Source organism: Diabrotica virgifera, chromosome 4 (assembly GCF_917563875.1).
Source record: "Diabrotica virgifera virgifera chromosome 4, PGI_DIABVI_V3a".
Classification (NCBI taxonomy): Eukaryota; Metazoa; Arthropoda; class Insecta; order Coleoptera; family Chrysomelidae; genus Diabrotica; species Diabrotica virgifera.
Window position 1 is genome coordinate 135,978,788 of NC_065446.1, and position 20,011 is coordinate 135,998,798.

General features: G+C 36.6%; 1 protein-coding gene across 1 annotated transcript in view; it reads left to right on the forward strand.

The window, feature by feature from the left end:
- The window catches only part of LOC114328431 (hexosaminidase D-like), a 119,023-nt gene that overhangs the window by 35,807 nt on the left and 63,205 nt on the right, over positions 1 to 20,011 (forward strand). The window contains exon 4 of the mRNA XM_028277282.2: positions 10,382 to 10,659. Within this exon, the coding sequence (XP_028133083.1) occupies positions 10,382 to 10,659 (278 nt within the window). The remainder of the gene's footprint in view (positions 1 to 10,381; positions 10,660 to 20,011) is intronic.

Here is a 20,011-nt window from a genome sequence, read left to right on the forward strand (position 1 = left end):
CTTGTGACCTGGCACCCACATCAAAGTTACTTTGTTGCGTTCCGCCAGCTTCTTAAGGGATTGTTTACATTCCCAAACCAACTTTGACTCACAAGTAAATGACTTTAGAGCCTTTAAGGCAGCTTGGCTGTCTGATAAAATGAAGACTTTTGCCCTACGAGTGTCTCGGTTGAGACATTCTTGGGCACTAATCTGTATGGCATGTATTTCTGCCTGAAAGATAGTTGGGGCGTTTCCAAGAGATTTGGATAGGCTGAAATTCGGCCCAGTAACTCCCACTCCTGCCCTTTCATCTATCTTAGATCCATCCGTATACCATGCGAGTGAACCTTCCTCCAGTTTCGGTTCAACTGTTTCATTCATTTGGTGGTTTTTTATGACCACTTCAAATGGTGTTTCAAAATCGAATTTGACTGGCATGACGTCTGTCGGCTTATCCTTAGAATTCAAAGGAATTTCTTCCAGGATTTTAAGATGGCCCTGTAGATCGCCAGGTTTCATTATTTGTGTCTGTCGCAGCTTTAAGGCGGTGGCTACTGCCTCCCTTCTTATGCAGAACTGCAGGGGAGGAAGGTTCAGCATCGCCTCTAAGGCTGCCGTGGGGCATGTTGACATTGCCCCTGTGATTCCCAGACAAGCTAGCCGCTGCACTTTTTGCAGCTTGGCATTAGCTGTTGTTTGTTGTGTTTTTGGCCACCATACGAGTGATGCATATGTGACCATCGGCCTAATAATCGTTTTATATGTCCAGAGAGTCATTTTCGGTTTTAGGCCCCAAATCTTTCCAAATGTCTTGCGGCAGGTCCAACTTGCCACCAAGGCTCTGGATAAGATTTTTTCAATATGACTATTCCAGGTGAGTTTTTGATCTAGGGTTACCCCCAGATATTTTACTTCTCTGGAATAGTCTAGTGTGATGCCATTCATAACTGGAGCCTGTAAATTGTATTTACGTCTCCTTGTGAACGGTATGAGAGTCGTTTTGCTAGGATTGACATTTAAGCCCTCCTTCGAACACCAGTTTTTGATTTCGTTCAGAGCAGTTTGCATGCGACTAGATATAGTCTGGTCATGCTTGCCCCTAATTGTAACAACTAGGTCATCTGCGTAGCCTTGAGTTGTAAAACCAGAATCATGCAACTTAGTAAGGAGGTCATCCACAACTAGAGACCACAGCAGGGGCGATAGTACTCCCCCTTGAGGGCACCCCTTTACTGCTGTCACAGTTACAGACTCTCCCCCAATACTAGCTGTGATGATTCTGGTTTTTAGCATGGACTGAATCCATTGTATTAGTGAGGCTTCAATGCTCCTCTTTACTAGTGCTCTTTTTATAGATTCATATGAGGTGTTATCGAATGCTCCCTCTATGTCAATGAAAGCGCAAAGAGCTATTTCTTTTGCCACTATTGTCTTTTCAATGTTTCCAACAAGAGAATTTAGAGCATTTATAGTGGATTTGCCTGTCTGGTATGCAAATTGATGTTTGTGAAGCGGTTTCCTAATTAGAGTTTCGCTTCTTATGTGGTAATCTACTAGTTTCTCCATTGTTTTTAGGAGAAAAGAGGTGAGGCATATAGGGCGATAAGACTTTGGTTCGTCCGTAGGACGTTTCCCCGTCTTTGGTATAAATACCACTTTTGCGTCCCTCCAAGTTTTTGGAATGTGACCCAGCACAAGGCTTGCTATGAAAAGCCGCTGTAGTTGCGGCTGCAGTTGCGTAAAGCCTTTTTGAAGTAAAGCAGGAAAAATTCCGTCTTTGCTCGGGGATTTAAAAGGTTTGAAGCTTTTAACAGCCCATTCGATTTTGTTTTTTGTAAAGATTTTTTTCCGCTAGCTGTCTGCCGGATCTATTGAGGCCTTTTGGGGCCTCTGCCAGCTGGATGCTTTGCGGTTCATCTTCTAGTACTTGTTGAGAGCCAGGAAAATGAGTCTTTAAAAGCTCTCTAATAGTTTCCGTTAGACTCTCAGTGTAGTCACCATTCGGCTTTTTAATCAGTCCGATTTCATTTGAATGATCTTTTGAAAGAACCTTTTGGAGTCGTTGTGCAGGGGCTAATTCCGTTATCCCTTCGCACAGTTTCTTCCAGGAGTTCCTCTTTGATTTCCTGAGTTCTTTATTGTACTCAGTAAGGGCACTTCTGTAGGGGTCCCAGCTACCTGTACGTTTAGCCCTATTGAAGAGTTGTCTGACCTTTTTTCTAAGTTTAGCCAACTCTTTGTTCCACCAGGGAACATCTCTATTGGTTGTCTTACGTTTCAATGGACAACTTGATTCATATGCCTTTATTATGGCATTTTGAAATTGTCCCGAGGCTCTATCTAGATTTTCCTCTGTGTCAAGCGACGTATCGAATTCCTCCATTTCGCTTTCGAGACGCTCTGTATAAGTGTCCCAATCGGTCTGTTTTGGTACTCGATACTCCTCAAGGCCCTCCTCAGATGCGCCCAGGTCGAACCTTATGTGTTGATGGTCCGACATTGAGGCTTCATTCGAGACGTGCCAGTTGTATATATTATTTGCTATAAACGAACTAGTTAGGGTTATATCAAGAACCTCTTTCCGAATTGCGTTTATGAATGTGGGTTTATTACCTCTGTTGGCAATATCTAGGTTGTTAGTAGATATGTAGTCTAGGAGGTACTCACCCCTGTTGTTAATTCCTGTACTGCCCCATACTGTGTGGTGTGCATTTGCATCGCAGCCAAGAATTAGTTGTCTATTCCTCCTCTTGCACCATCCCATGAGTGTTTGTACTTCCTCTGGAGGTGGATGGTCTTCAGAGTCACCCGGGAAGTAGGCCGAGGCAATAACTATTTGCCTCTTGCCTACTTCTGTTGGCATTTCCACTATTGCGGTTACCAAATCTGCCGTAATGAATTCTGGAACAGAAATGTATTTAGTATTATGTGAGAGCAGTAATGCTGCTCTTGGATTATTAGTATTGTTACTATAGAGTAACCTACCTGATTTTATGTTGAGTCCTTGTATTCGTCCTCTATTAATCCAAGGCTCCTGTAGGAGACCTATGGCTATGTTGTCTTCAGTAAACCTTCTTCTAAGCACGCTGGTAGCTGCTTTTGAATGTTGGAGGTTTATCTGTAGACACTTCAGCCTTTGAGTTGGTTTTTCAAATGGGCTTAGGGACATTTTAATTCCCCTTGTCTTTATCCGGTTTCCCAGATTTTTTATCTACGGCTGATTCCTTGGAGTCAGGCCTTTGATTGCCTGTCCTCCTGGATTCAGCTTGGATTTGCTCCAGAGATTCGTTCCCCTCGGTGCTCGTAGCTTGAGCACTTTCTTGCTCATCTGGGGTCTTAGATATTATAGCGGGTTTTTGAGACCCGCTTGTTCCGGGTTTTTGGGACCCACTTGTTGCGGGTTTTTGGGACCCGCTTGTTGTAGGTTTTTCAGACCCGCTTGTTGTGGCTTCGTTCCTGCCACTCTTTTTCCGGATAACTGTACGACCATATCTATAATTGATCGTATAGCCCATAGTTCTTAGTCTTTCGGCTGATTGGCTATCTACCGAAAGGGTTAGAATCTCCACGGCTCCACTTGTAGACCTATTTATTACTCTCCATGAGGAGGTATGGAGGCTGTTTTGGGCCTCTATTAGGCCTAGAATTTTATTCGTGGAATACTCTTTACTTCCGTGAAGGTACGTCGTAAAGAGTTCGGTGTGAGGAATTTCTTCTCCCTCTACAAGTCTCAGCGTGGCGCCCTCCCATGGATGTATTTCTCCAATGTGTGTCTTTAGCCACTGCAAGGTGGCTTTATCGGCGCACATCAGAGCTAGCCAGCCGGGCCTGTTTTGAGCACTCAAAAAGTTAGGCTTTTCGCTCTTTTCCCTTTGGTGCTCAAGAATCTTGTCTAGGATCAATTCCTTAACGGCTTCTAATTGTTCCGTTGTAAGGGATTGACTTGGGAATTCCGAGGGCATAATTCCCACTTTTATACCTTCAGCCATTTGACTGAAGGAGGGTTTTGCAGATTTAGGCACAGTGTCGCCTTTGTCTGCATCACTCCTTGATTTTTTTGCATGTCGGCCTTCAGGAGTGTTCTCTTCGGAACGGACCCTTTTGGGTCCTTTTCCCAGAGATTTCTCCTTTATGGGCTCGACTGCTTTCTCTCGGGCTTCTTTCGGAGTCAGCCCTTTCTTAAGAAGGTATTTAAACCTTTTTCTTGCGGCGCCACTGAGCTTTATCCTTTCTTTCCCTTGTTCAGGACCTAAGGACTTAAGTTCATCGCCACTTGTTAGGAGTAGCTCTTCCTCAGTTTTTTCAGGCTTGTTTTCGGCCTGTACATGAGGTTCGCCAACTTCCATTTCTGTTTCCGAACTTTGGGAGTCGGATGTCCCTTCGTTTTCTTTATTTTTAGATTCCATAAAAGTTCCCACGAGAAGCTAGGGAAATAAAAATCGCCTGCAGCAGAGCCCCGCATGCTACAGGAAGGCTATTGAAACTGGGGTGCGCCAGGTGCCCCAGAGTTCGCATAATACTAGTTAGATACCCTCTAACCATTCATCTCTTCGGCTTATGCTGTTCCACCTTGAAATTGGGGGGATTTTTATTGTGGTTCCCTTCCACTTGGCCGGCCGGTTAAGGCAAGCCCCCACATCTATGCTCATCTTATGACGTAATAGATACGGTTTATACCAGGCAGGTTTCCGCAGATGGCTGTCTCCCCCCGCAACAAAACATTAACCCGGACATTAATCCAGTCTTGAGATTCCATTGCAGGGGGCGAGCACCATCCTCCACGCTGTGAATCCTGGTATTAGTAGGGGTAGGTTGCTTCTTGGTCGCTGAAGCAGTTCATCCATTCTTAGTCTCTTGACTACCTAGGAAGGATTCCCAGATATTCAAGAGAGCTAAGTTGTGACAGGAAATGCTCTAGTGAGGTCGTTTCACATTCTTTCATACTTCCTGTTCACCAGGCTTGTCCGTTTATAGGAGGTGCCTTCATTCATCGGAGAGCTCCTATTAGGGAGATCCCGTTCATTCACACACACACATACATGATCCACTTCCTGCGCCAGATTACAGCCCTATCTGAACAGCCAGCTTAAGCCCCCGAACCAACATCAAGGTCTTGCAACCACTATCGGGGGGTACTTAGAACCGATCCTTGTGGTATATGCCATTTTCAGTAATAGGTCTGGATCCCGCGTATGAAAAAAAGTTGATTAATAGCAAGCTGAAAATTTCTTAATAGCTTAAGGGTGTCTAGTCGGACAAACTTTGATATATGGGAACACTGGAACAGGGGAAGTTTTAACTGTGGAACAGGTTAAAAATTGTTAAAAATTTGGAACGGTCAGACCGCGAAAACGGAACACGTATTTTGTCCGACAGAACAGACTTAAACTCTCCGAACAGAGATTAAACTCTCATGCAAAAATCAGACTGCTATTTATCACCAAATGGATGTTTTAATGAGTGGAACATGTAGAATATGTCAAATGACAGGAATTATGACAGGTGACAAATAGCAGTCTGATTTTTGCATGAGAGTTTAATCTCTGTTCAGAGAGTTTAAGTATATTCTGTCGGACAAAATAAATGTGCCGTTTTCGTGGTCTGACCGTTCCAAATTTTTAACCTGTTCCACAATGAAAACTGCCCTTGTTCCAGTGTTCCCATATATCAAAGTTTATCCGACTAGACACCCTTAAGCTATTAACAAATTTTCAGCTTGCTATTAATCAACTTTTTTTTCATACGCGGGATCCAGACCTATAAGATGTATTGCCGAGAATTTTCCGTTGGTAGAGACTCTGAAGGTTCTATTGGACAAAAAGTTCTCGAGAAAGTAATATACATTATCATATAATTTCATTTTTTAAAGTGTTTCTAGAACTACCGATTTCTGAACTGTATCAAATATTTATGTCGAGAGATACAGCAATTAGATCTCTGTTGCTGGCGAAGGCATGTGTAATTTCATTTTGTAGGATAATTAGGTTGTCTAATGTACAGCGATTTTTCTTAAAACCTGATTGGGCTTTGACAAAAAAACATTGCTTTTCAAGATACCAGATAAGTCGAAAATTAAGAATCTTTTCTAAGAGTTTGCACAATGTGCATGTCAAAGAGATTGGTCTGAAAGAGTTTACTGTGTTATACAGTGAATCAGATTTCTTGATTCGAATAACAAGCGATTGTTGCCAAAGAGAAGGAAATTCTTGGCTTGTCCATATGTTATATAGATCAAGTAGTTTCGATTGTGTACTTGGATGTAGATTTTTAAGGAAAATTGAGGGGATCATATCGGGTCCTGCTGCCGAATTTTTTAAAGTGGAAATGGCAAATTCGAGTTCTGACAAAGAAAATGGAAGATTTATACACTCTATATAATACAATATATAATACAATGTATATAACTGGAATTTGTTGCGTAAGTTTTTGTGGATGTTTGTTGTTCTAAGGATATATTTTTAACTTTCGTTTTGTTGCTTAAATATTCAGTAGTGATGTAACGAATATTCGTATTCGCATTCGCTTTCGCGAATATTCGCATATTTTTGCATATTCGCATATTTTTGCATATTCGCATTCGTATTCGCATTCGTGAAATTTGTGCGAATGTTTTGCGAATATGAATATCATAAAAAAATAATTTGAAGATAACATTAGGTTAATAAAATCAAAATCTATCCACTTTTTATTATTATTTTTTTATTAAGAAATGGTAACAACCTCGTATAATCACATTATCAACCTTCAATTTATTTTATTATTTGGTATTATGTAATAAAACTTAAGATTCAGTTTGATTTACACTAAATTATATCAATTAACTTCCCATTATAAATTTAGAAAACATTACAAAAATAGAAATGTTTTTTAAAAACTGAATATTCGCATTCGCATCCGCATTCGCGAATGTCGGTAGCAGATATTCGCATTCGCATTCGTATTCGCGAATGTTCAAAAAATGACATTCGTTACATCACTAATATTCAGCAATTATTTCTGAAATTTCCTGGTCATCAGTAATAACTTTATTTTCTTGGATGAGTGCAGGAATTTTATATGATGTGTTGTGTCCTTTCATTTCTCTGATTTTATTCCACACTTGAGAGGGATATGTGTTAGAGTTAATAGAGCTAACGTATTTTTCCACGAATCCTTCTTGCTTTCCTTGAGGGTACGTTTCGATAAAGCTCTCATTTTTTTGAAATGTTTAAGATCTGTTTCATTGCGTGTTCGTCGGTATGTATTTAAGCTTTTTTACATTCTCTTACAGCAGTTTGGCATGTATTATTCCACCATGGCACAGCTCTTTTTCTTGTGAAACTTGTATTGTATGTGCCAATGCATTGTTCAGCTGAAGAGAGTAAACAATTAGTAAAAATATCTACGTTTTTGTTTACATCATATTCAAACAAGATACGATCGGTTTTTTCCCTAGCAGTTTCGCTAAAAATATTCCAGTTCGCTTTTGAAATTTTCCATTTAATCTTAGTTTGAATGGGTTGAGAAGTATTATTAAAGATGATGATTGGGTAGTGGTTACTGTTGTATAGGTCGTCCAATGTGTACCAGGAGAGGAGAGGAGCAGAACCAGGGTCACAAATACTTAGATCAATAGTTGATGTGCTGCCAGATTGGACATGAAAATATGTGCTGCTGCCTGTATTTAGAACATTTATATTTAAATCATTTATCACCTTTTCAATTAGTTTGCCATGCGCAGATGTGTATTTGGACCCCCACATTTGGGGGTTTTTCAGTGGTTGATTGTTAGATAAAATTAATTTTCATCACGTAACGGTCGAACCCACCAATTAATTATTAAGATATGACAATGACACATCTGTATCTCACCAAGTCAACGTTTACTCTGATTTTTAAATCGATCTATTGTGGATCATTCAAATCACTCTTACTTGCGCAGTAAAAGCATTGTTTTAATAATCAAGACCCCTTCCTTTAGAAATATTACACAATATACATAATAGTAGATCATTATGCAGTGATCTGTGCGCTAATAACCGGCAAAATAACGGAAAAGACGGAAAACAATATGATGTGAAATAAAAAGAGATGAAACTTGTAGAAGTGGGAAATTATTGATAGAAACCTCTTTTTCCACCTAGGTACCTCTACCGAAAGTATACTTTTTCGGACCTGATTGTAGGGAGCAAAGTTGTACTTTTCCTCCCTAGAGAGGAAAATATTTTCCTCCCTACGGAGGAAAAGTAAAAGTGACGTCATGGTATTTCATTCATGAAATATAACTTATTGACGCCCTGTACAATATCTGTTTTCTATTACGTAAGTATCTATACATTTTAACGTTTATTTATAAAACACCCTGTATTTTGCAGAATGGTAAAAAACAGTAAATTGTTATTTTGATTAGTTATTTGTTAGTTTTAGTTTTAATAAATTTTGTTGGTTAGTTACATAAATAAATTAAGTAAAAATGAAAAATGACTTGTTATTCATTTGAGGAAGGTGGAAAAACCATAATGTATAACATGGGAGTAAAGTGCCTTTTCCTCCCTTGAATGATTACTGCCCCCCGCTACGCGTCGAGCAGTAAACTTCATTCTCGGGAGGAAAAGTAGCACTTTCCTCCCTTGTTATACAAATAGCTATTACATTACCTATATTGATAGTTTCCCACCTTTAGACTTATCGGAGTCAAACTGCCACAGTGGCAGTTGCCGAACTCGTCTAAACTAGTAGAGGTGGGAAAATATCAGTAGTAATTACAAGAGTGCTCTAAAATTATCGATTTGTATTCCGAGTGACACTTTGACAGTTTTAATTTAAAAAATTATGTCAAAGTGCCACGAGGGCAAAACAAATCGATAAATTTTAAGAGCTCGAGAGTAATTCGGTAAGATTATTTCATAAATAAAAGTGTCTTTTTTAATCATTTTAACTAATATTTTACTACCTAATATCTTCGGCTGAATATTTACTAAACCTGTTTCTTGTTGTTTTTTGTAACAAGTTGTAAAACAATAATTGTCATTAATGTCACTGAATGTATTTTTGCTTAGCAACGAAGGGCATCTGACGTAATAATTGACGACAGGAAATTATCAAAAAAATGATCAGTACTAATTGCACGAGAGCTCTAAAATTATTACTTTGTTTCTCGAGTGACACTTTGGACAGTTTTAATTTCACGACCCGAAGGGGAGTGAAATTATGTCAAAGTGGCACGAGGGCAACAAGTCGATAATAATTTTAGAAATCGAGGGTGATTCACTGAGATTATTTCATGAATAAAACTGTCTTTTAAAATTATTTTTTAAAAGACAGTTTTTTATTAAAGAAAAGATATTATCAAAAATTATCACTTTAATTTTTATTTCTGTAGCTTCCTATTGGTCAGAATCTTTCTATGAATGAAAAAATCACTGTAATTTTGATTTCTGTAGCTTTCTATTGGTCAGAATCTATATGAATGAAATAATCAATAGAAACCTATACATTTACATAATATTGATATTGTCCTTTTCATGAGCATTTTTCAGTACGTAACAAATGATAGGAAAAAGGGTAAGTCCGTGATAATACACATTTATGACATTTATTCTAACATGACATTTTAGTTAAATCTGACAGTTGTCACATTTTATTTTCAATTTGGAATAAAAACAAATCAAATGTGTTTCTTGCATTTATAAAATGGTATTTTCTTTGATTTGTATAGTCTTATGAATTATACAGATTATATTTGTAATATTATTTCTAATTAAAAAAAATATTTTTTTTTATTATGGCGCCATCTATTGACAACTAGAATAAATGTTATAAATGTCACTGACGAAATGTAATCACACGACGTGTCACATACAATTTAATGCGTTAGAAAGAAATCGAAAAACTGTGACGCACTGAAAGATGATCGTGAGAAAAAGAATAGTTTCCCATCTTTAGACATATCGGAGTTAAACTGTCACAAAAATTCTCCAGTCACAGTGGCAGTTGTCAAACTCCTCCGATACGTCTAAAGGTGGAAAACTATCAATATAATATAAATTTATAGGTTTTTGTTGATAATTTTCCACCTCGACTAGTTTCACCTCTTTTTATATTTCACAGCGTATTATGTTTTCCGTCTTTTGCGTTATTTTGGCGGTTATTAGCCTACTCAGCACTGTATAATGCACAATCTTGCATATAATACTTGTATATGTAATATATGTACATACATATGTATATATAATATAATATATCTTGTATATATGTAATACTCGTGTCATCTAAGAATTAAAACTTAACATGTGCTACTAAGATTACAAGTGACAGTTGGCAACCGGAATCACTACTAACAACATTGTGAACCCGTGTTGCCAAGTACAAAATTACAGTACTTATATGTCTAATCAATACTTTTTTTTTTATTATTGAGGTCATGGCTCTGCACCCTTCAGTCAAATACTTACACATAGGGTGCGATGAAGTGTTCCAAATGGGAGAATGCGATCTATGCCGACTCGAAATTCACGAAAATCTCTTCCTTAAACACATAAAGAACATCGTGGACATAGTTCGACTTAATTATCCGAAACTGAAAATCATCATTTGGGACGACATGTTGCGCCATATATCGCAGCAGTCCATGTTCGATGCCAAGCTTGGAGAACTCGTCGAACCAATGGTCTGGGTTTACGCAGAAGATATTTATAGGTGAGTAAAATTTCGACAAACATAAAAATCGAGTGAATTTGTATTATTTTTGCATTGTAAATGCCCTTTTTGTATACTCTATTCTGTATTGATTTAGTTACTCTTGTAGCACGTAACCCGACATTACCATTAGTAATAAATGGAAAACGAGAAAAGATTGATACAATAATAAATAATGTATTGAAATGACAACGTTGATTTGGCTAGATAAACAAGTTCGATAATTTACTGTGAACAAATCGCGAAAATACTTAAAACGGAGGTGAAAATAAATCTAAACACCATACCAAATCGGATCTAAAGATAACGGCGAAGTGTACATCAAAATTCGGAGTGAAACAAACATTTTTAAGTGAATAAAACCGGCAGAGCAAGTGCAAGTCAAAAAACAAGGTTAGCTGTAAATAAACAGAACAATAATTAAATATTGAATTCGATAAGAAGGTAACCGCTAAACATTTTTTGGCGGTGTTGCCAAATCTGAAAATAGAACTGGGAAATAGGGAAGGAAGAAATAAATACCCTTTTAAATAGGCCAGTCTGAGAAGGGCAAGAATCTCCGAGAAGTCGATTCGGATTTTTGCACTTACCGCAGACATAGACAAAATTATACATGTGTCAAAATATACTTTAATATCTAATTAACTACGATTGAATACCCAGTCGGTTTTAGGAGGATACGAAAAAATAAAAGAAAAAAAGAGAACGAACCATGTCAAGCTAGCTCCCGTACGGCCTGAGGGCTAAATTGCAGCAGGTTTTCGGCGGTAACTGTGCGGGAGACGCAAACTTTGTGGACATTCTCCCTAAACCCACAATCAAATTAATGGTAACAACATGGAAGAATTCATAAAAGATTTGCGAGAAAAATTGGACAGAATGGAAGCCAGGGATACGAGGATAGAACAAAAATTAGATGGAATCCAAGAAGAGCTTGAAGAATTAAGAAATCAAAACCAGGAGCTGAAAAGAGAAAATATGCTACTAAAGCAAGAAATAAACCAACATAGAGATAGAATGGAGAAAATCGAGAGAGAGGTGAAGAGAAAAAACTTAAATATATACGGTCTTAAGAAACAGAAAATGAAGATACCCAAATGTTGTCAAACAAAAGCAGGAAGTCATGAACAAAATGGAAGTACATTGCAGAGCAGACCAAGAGACAACACAAATTAGAAGATTAGGCGGTAAAACTAACAACTCGGAAAGACCGGTCCTTGTTGAGCTAACAAGTGGAAGTAAAAAATGGACATCCTAAAGGCAAGCGCAAAATTAAAAGGAACAAAATAATTCGTGAATGAGGATTACCCAGAAACCATCTTGGAACAAAGAAAAATACTTTTAAAGCACATTAAAGAAGCAAGAACATAAGGATATAATGCGAAGATTAAATATGACAAGCTAATAATAAACGGAGATGAATACGGAATAGAAGAAGTCAAAACATGGAATACTCCAACGGATGAACGAAGAAAGGAAAATATTACAGAAACTCCCATAGATAAAACTAGAGCCAGAACAATGAGTGATAGATCCCCACACAGGGAAAATGAATAAAGAGAAAAAATGATGAAAGTAACCCATCCAGCAAAAAACTAAGATTAAAACCAGAACAACATACGGAGACAACATCGCGCGAAACGGATATGAGTATGGTTTTGCAAACAAGTAAAATAGACAAGGTGGGGAGAAATAGGGCAAATAGCAAGAAAAAAAGAAACAGAAAATCAATAGAAGGGGAAATTGATACAAGGGAAAACATATTTATAGGTTGTTGGAATGTCCGAACAACGGCGGAAATAAGTAAAGCAGATAAGATCAGATAGCAACAGAAATGGGTAGATACAACATAAGCATACTAGGGATCAGTGAAACTAGATGGAATGGGTCAGGACGAATCCAATTACAGTGTGGATCTACTGTCATCTATTCTGGCAAAGAAGATATAAACTCAGACAAAGAAAAAGTGGATTAATGTTAAATAAAGCATCGGCCCAAGCTTTGGTGGAGTGGGAAAATGTCTCTGAGAGAATTATATGGGAAGATTTCGAAGCAAATTTAGAAACTTAATAATAATTATTAGTGTGTATGCTCCAACAAATCAACAAGAAGATGAAACAAAGGAAGAGTTCTACGATCAGATGTATATATGTTGCTAGCAAAAATACAAAAAACATACAAACGGGATATAAAAATCGTTTTGGGGGATTGGAACGCCAAAGTAGGATCTAATAATAATGGAAAGGAACATGTAATGGTGAATCATGGCATGGGACAAAGGAATGACAATGGCACGAGATTAATAGAACTTTGCTCGACAAATAATTTGATGATTGGGGAAACATTATTCCGACATAAAGATATCCATAAAACAACATGGACGTCACCAGGAGGGAAATTTAAGAACCAAATTGACCACATATTCATTGAAAAGAAGTGAAAAAATTCCTTACAAGATGTGAGAGCAATGAGAGGAGCCGGCTGTGCATCAGACCACGAATTAGTGAGAGCAAAAATAAAAATTAGCCTCAAAGATAAATCAAACAAAAAACATAGAAAATTCAATACAAATAAATTAAGAGACTCTAGTATAACAAACAAATACCAAGAAACGTTGGAGAGGTATGTGGGAAACTTGGAACAAGTAGGAAAATCTAGCATTGAAGGTATATGGGAAATATATAAAAACGCGTACATGTAAGCAGGGAAAGAGATATTAGGGTACAAGGGGAAAGCTGATCAGCCATGGATAACGCTGGACACTAAAACAAAAATCAAGGAAAGAAGAGCAATCAAAACCGAATTGATCAGAACAACAAACCCAATAAAACGAAAAGAAATACAGGGAAAATACACAGAAAAAAATAAAGAAGGTAAAAAACAAGCCAGAACAGATAAAAGGCTGTATATGGAACAAATAGCAGAAAAAGCAGAGGAAGCAGAGAGAATACATGACACAAGGACACTTTACTCAATAACAAAAGAAATTAAAGGGGGTAAGAACAAGCAAAGAACGAGACTTATAGGAAAAGAAGGAGAAACACTCACAACTCAAAAAGAAATCGCACAAAGATGGACACAATTCTTCGCAGAACTCTATGAAGAAGGAATTGAATCACAAATAGAGAGGGAAGAAACAGAGAGAGACGAAACATTAATCATTAGAAAATATGAATTTACGAAGGACGAAATAAGGTATGCTATAAACCTTTTTAAAAACGATAAAGCGGCTGGCGTTGATGGAATTCCCGCAGAACTGATAAAATCACACTTAAACTTCTCGGTGGATATGTACTACCTACTATTTAAAAAAATTTGGATCGAGGAAAAGATACCAAAAGATTGGGGTGAAGGAGTTATAATAAAGCTACCAAAGAAAGGAAATGTCACACTATGCGAAAACTGGAGACCAATCACTCTTCTCACTGTAGCTACCAAAATAATGGCCAGGATAATATTGGAGAAAATTAAAGATCCCATAAATGAAAAATTAAGAATTAACCAAATAGGATTCGGACCGAACAGTTCCTGTATTGACCATATAAATACCCTAAGAATCATCCTGGAACAATCAGCGGAAATGAATCAGGAAGTTTATATCAACTTTGTAGACTTCGAAAAAGCGCTTGATTCAATAAATCGTAATATGATGTAGAGGATATTAAAACACTATGGAATACCAGACAAATATATAAGAGTAATAAGGCTTTTCTACGATGAATGTTTTGCTAGAGTTGAACATGAAGGGGAACTATCCCAACAAATAAGCATCAAAAAGGAGTAAGACAGGGGTGTGTCTTGTCACCGACGTTGTTTATAATAGTCATAGATTGGATAATGAAACAAACTGAAGATAAAAAACAGGTATACAATGGTCACCATTTTAAAAAACTAGAGGATCTAGAGTTCGCTGACGACATATGCCTCATAACATCAAACAGCCAACACATGTAAAACAAAATTACCAGATTGAACAACAGCAAAAACAACCGGCTTAAAAATAAATACCAAAAAAAAAAACGAAAATATTATCAAATGGAGAAAAGAACGGAAATAATATATATTTAGAAGGGAAACAAATAGAAGAAGTAAAAGATTTCTGTTATTTGGGCAGTCTGGTAAACACAACAGGAGGCACAGAAAAGGACATAACACAAAGAATAAGCTTGGCACAAAACGCTTTCAACTCTTTACGCAAGATATGGGCCTCGACAAACATCAGCGACAAACTAATGTAAAGTCTGTCCTGTTATATGGAGCAGAGACATGGAAACACAACTTTATCTTCAGTATACTCGGTTACGATCCTCGCCGTGTTTGGTTTCGCATTAGCAGAACACCATTGCCAATAAACCCAGCATATGGCATCACATGATGTAGATTGTAGGATATCCATTACGTACCTGTGTGCTGTTAATGCGCCCCTCTCAATAAAGACGAGAACCGTATGTGCCTCAAAAAAATCCCTGTCCAAAACATTACTGAGCCACCATCAAAAGCAACCCGGTGTGACCGAGTGGAGGCAGCATAACGTTCATAACAGCCTTTCTGTAGACCTTATTTTGACTAGCTTTACCATAAATTGATATTCTACACTGATCCTTAAACAATACTTATTTTTCAATCGTCTATTGTTTAATTGGCGTTTTTACTATACTCTTATAGCCACTTTACACGATGCAACTAATTGCGCAATTAATTGCACAATTTCTTGCAGCAATAGAAATTGCATCGTGTCATACGAAAATTGCACAGAAAAGCTGCAACTTCTTGCAGCAATTTCTTGCTGCAAGAAGTTGCAGTTAAATAGAACATGTCCTATTTTTCATGCAATTTTTTCTGCAATTTGGTTTTATTTTTAGTGGGTTTTAAGGCTACACTGTTTGTTTTTACTACATTGACATTCTGTCATCCTAAATTTGAAACTAAACAATTTTTTAACAAAACTAGAGGAAGTTTTTACCAATTTCACGCTGTACAAATAACATTATTCTGGTGGATAACTTTAATTATGCAACATAGGGATTAAAAAAACTATTTTCTATTTGTATTTCTTACAACTTGTTTCCTTTTGTAAATGAATAATGAATTATAAGTATACTTGCATTAGGTATTCATGCCTATTCTGTAACTCATTTCGATGATGGAAGTCAGTAAAATCGAATAGAAGTGGCCAAGTCGAATAGAAATATTCCAAATCCGTATTCCATAACTTTTCAGAATCTCTACAATCGTAATGTGATTAGAAATCACTTCGACAGCATTTACCCTGTCGAGATGAGATTTCGATTATCGGAATTGTGGTTGACGCAAGCGCATTTTGTTTTGTTTTGACGTTTATATTTTATATATAAAAATAATTGATTACTACTTATTTATAATTATTTATAGTATTTGTACCTTTTTTTAGCTGCTTAATTTTTAGTCTGTGGGGTTATTTGTTTAGAGAATTATATATTATATTTGATTTAGACATGTTGTACGAGTATGAATTGACCTAATGGACCTAACCTTATTTATTTGCTACTTGGCGTGACTTGGCGTCTGAATGCTTCCCATTCACAGTGTTGCCATATTTTGTTCGCATATTTCTTGTACAATTCCAATCAATGGTATAATACACAAGATTGGCATACGATAGACTTTTTATGCGTTAATTGATAAATATATTATACCAGTATACTTGTATATTTATCAGTCAACGCTCATAGTCTGAACAAATTATAGAAAAGATGCCATTTTGTAAAAGTTGTTTAGCAGTTATTTCAGCTGGAATCGAATCTTAAAGATTGCATATTATTAGTAATATCGATTTTAAATAATTTATCAATAATAATGAATTAATAACATCAATTTAAATATCTTTGATTTAAAAGCATTTATCCTTCTTATCTTCACTTATCTTTTTTATTTATCAGTTTATCTTCTTTTTTATATCAATTTTAATTAACTTTAATTTAAAACCATTTATCCTCTTTTGAGCTTTTTGCATCCTGTAACTACACAAATATTTTGTTTACTTTTCAAAACTTGTGGATAGTATGAAGAAAGTATGAAAACATTGAGGATATGGCAACGGTGTCATATTTAAAATTTAGATCCAGAACAAACAGGTCACAGAACACTAATTTCGCTGGTTAATGCGGGGTTGCCACCACCTCAGAAACGCGTGAAATAGAAGTCAGAGATTTCGATTTAAACTGATTACGATATGAGTTACAGAATACCAATCCAAACACAAAAATGACGCGATAGATATCAAACATTCCGATTTCGGGTAATTACGATTCGACTTGGTCATTTCTATTCGATTTGTTAAAAGTTACAGAATAGGGCTGATTAATTGATTTTGTTATAATACATTATTCTCTTTGCCTTATCCCTACGCGGGGTCGGCTTCCCTAATTGCATTTCTCAACACAACTCTATCTTGGGTCATAGCAATGTTAATCCCCTTTACCAACATGTCCTGCCTTATCGTCTCCCCCCAGGTCTTCTTTGGTCTTCCTCTCCTACTCCTTCCAGGAATCTGTACTTCAGCTATTCTTCGTATTGGGTGATTAACGTCTCGACGTTGAACATGACCAAACCATCTTAAGCTATGCTCTCTCATTTTGGCATCAATTGGTGCCACACCTAGACTTCCCCTAATATACTCATTTCTAATTTTATCCTTCTTTGTCACTCCACTCATCCATCTAAGCATTCTCATTTCCGCCACATGCATTCGTTGTTCCCCTTTCTTTTTCACTGCCCAACATTCAGTTCCGTGCATCATAGCCGGTCTTATGGCTGTTTTATAAAATTTTCGCTTCAGCTTCATTGGAATTTTTCTGTCACACAACACACCACTCGCTTCTTTCCACTTTCCACTCGCAACACTTTCCACTCGCTTATCCATCCAGCCCTAATTCTACTGCATGCATCTCCATCTATTTCTCCTTTACTCTATAATACCGATCCTAGGTACTTAAAACTATTGATTTTCACAATAATTTCACCATCCAAAGATACCATTTTATTTGTATTAACTCCATCTTTAAGTGAACATTCCAAATACTCTGTTTTTGTCCTACTAAGTTTTAAACCTTTTTCCTCCAGAGCTTGTCTCCACTGTTCCAATTTTTGTTCTAAGTCTTTTTCACTATTTCCTATTAATACTACACCATCAGCATACATTAGGCACCATGGAATACTACCCTGTAGTTTCGCTGTTATCTGGTCCAAAACTAATGAGAATAAATAAGGACTTAGCTACTTTCACCTGAAATTTATCAGTCTCTCCCACACCTGTCCTAACACTAGTCGTTATTCCCTCATACATATCTCTCACAATCTTTACATATTCGCCACGGACTCCTTTCTTATTGAGTGCCCACCACAGAATCTCTCGAGGAACTCTATCATATGCTTTCTCAAGATCAATGAATACCATATGAGCGTTGGTCTCTTTATTCCTGTATTTTTCCATCAGTTGCCTTACAATGAAAATTGCATCTGTTGTTGATCTGCCCTGCATGAAGCCAAATTGATTATCGGATATTTCGGTTTCTTCACGTATCCGTCTATCAATTACTCTCTCCCATATTTTCATGGTGTGGCTAAGTAGTTTTATAGCCCTGTAGTTTGTGCACTGTTGTATGTCTCCCTTGTTTTTGTAGACAGGTACTAATATACTGCTTCTCCATTCGTCTGGCATTTGTCCAACTTCCATAATTCTATTAAATAGACCTGCTAGCCAACTTATTCCTGTCTCTCCCAATGCTCTCCATACTTCCTCAGGAATATCATCTGGTCCGACTGCTTTTCCTTTCTTTATTTTTTGAAGCGCTTGAGCCACTTCCTCGTTTGTTATTCTGGTAACCATTGCTGTTACTGTCTCCGTTAACTCCACAGGCTGTCTGTCAAATTCTTCATTTAATAAACTGTCAAAATACTTTTTCCATCTCTTTTTGACATCCTTTTCGTTAATTAGTATTTTATTATTTTCATCTCGGATACATCTAATCTGATTAAAATCTCTTGCTTTCTTTGCCTCTCTTTGGCTAGATTTTGTTATAATACATATTATTATAATTTTCTCAAATTATAATCTGATAACTCTACTCATTACATTTAATTTATAAAAACAACATTACCTAAAATTTATGCTATTTTGTCAAAGTTTCTGTCTATTTTATGTCAGTTTATGCAGTTGTTTGCACCATGTAATCACTTTCAGGGCCGCGTTTAGGTCAATTGCCGCCCTAGGCAATTCTCTAGTAGCTGCCCTTCAAACATGTACCATTTTTGCGAAAAAAAAAATGCAAGCAGAATTTTTTATTTAGGGAGCGTTCAAGTATTATGTAACGCGATTTTTTTACACAAGTGAGAAGAACAAAAATCACACTGATCACAGTATGATATGAATTCACTTTTGACCGGTGAAAATAAACACAGAATGTTTTACATAAAAATGAAAAATTATGATTATGTATAATTTGCAATTTGCACTAGTATAAGATAGGAGTGTGTTGCGATAGCAGTAGCCGTTATTTTTTAACTGTTATTTCACTGAAGCTATTTCACACTGTTACATCATTTTAATAATAACTGAAATATTCAGGTAGCTGACTACTTTTTTAACTATTGTAGACCTATAGCAAGAAAACCTACCCGTGTCCTGTCTAGAGTTCACGTCCGTTTTTTTAATTATTAACAATTTAATTTGTATGTAATTTCTACATACATTACATATATGCAATTTTATTATAAATGTATTAATTAATAAACGGTCTACTTTGTTTAAACATTTCTTGAAAAAATTATTTTTTTCCAAATACCTATTTTCTTAATCATATCATTATAGTATGGTATAACTAGATCCAAACCCAGACATCCAAAGTGAAAGTTATCCTCCAACACCAAATTGTTCTATATGGTCTACATAATGTTCAGAAAAAAGTCACCATTTTGAGGGTCGGGTTTGGGGGGGAGAGGGGGGAGAAATCGGTAAATTCGTAGTTTTTTAAGTTTTTCGTCAATATTTCTAAAACTATGCGGTTTAGCATGAACAACCTTCTATACAAAAATGTTCTACATTAAATTTGAAACAAAAAAGGTCCTCTGCATAATCCGTCTAAAATGAACGGTTCCAAAGTTATGGAGGTAGTATAGTATATTTGGTCCAAAAAAGGCCTAACCCAGACATTAAAAGTAAAAGTTTTCCTCCAACACCAAATTGTTCTATATGGTCCAGATATTATTCAGTAAAAAAAAAAATATCAAAGTTACACCATTTTGAGCGTCCAGTTTGGGGGGTAAATAGGGGAGAAATCGGTAAATTAGTAGTTTTTTATGTTTTTCGTCAATA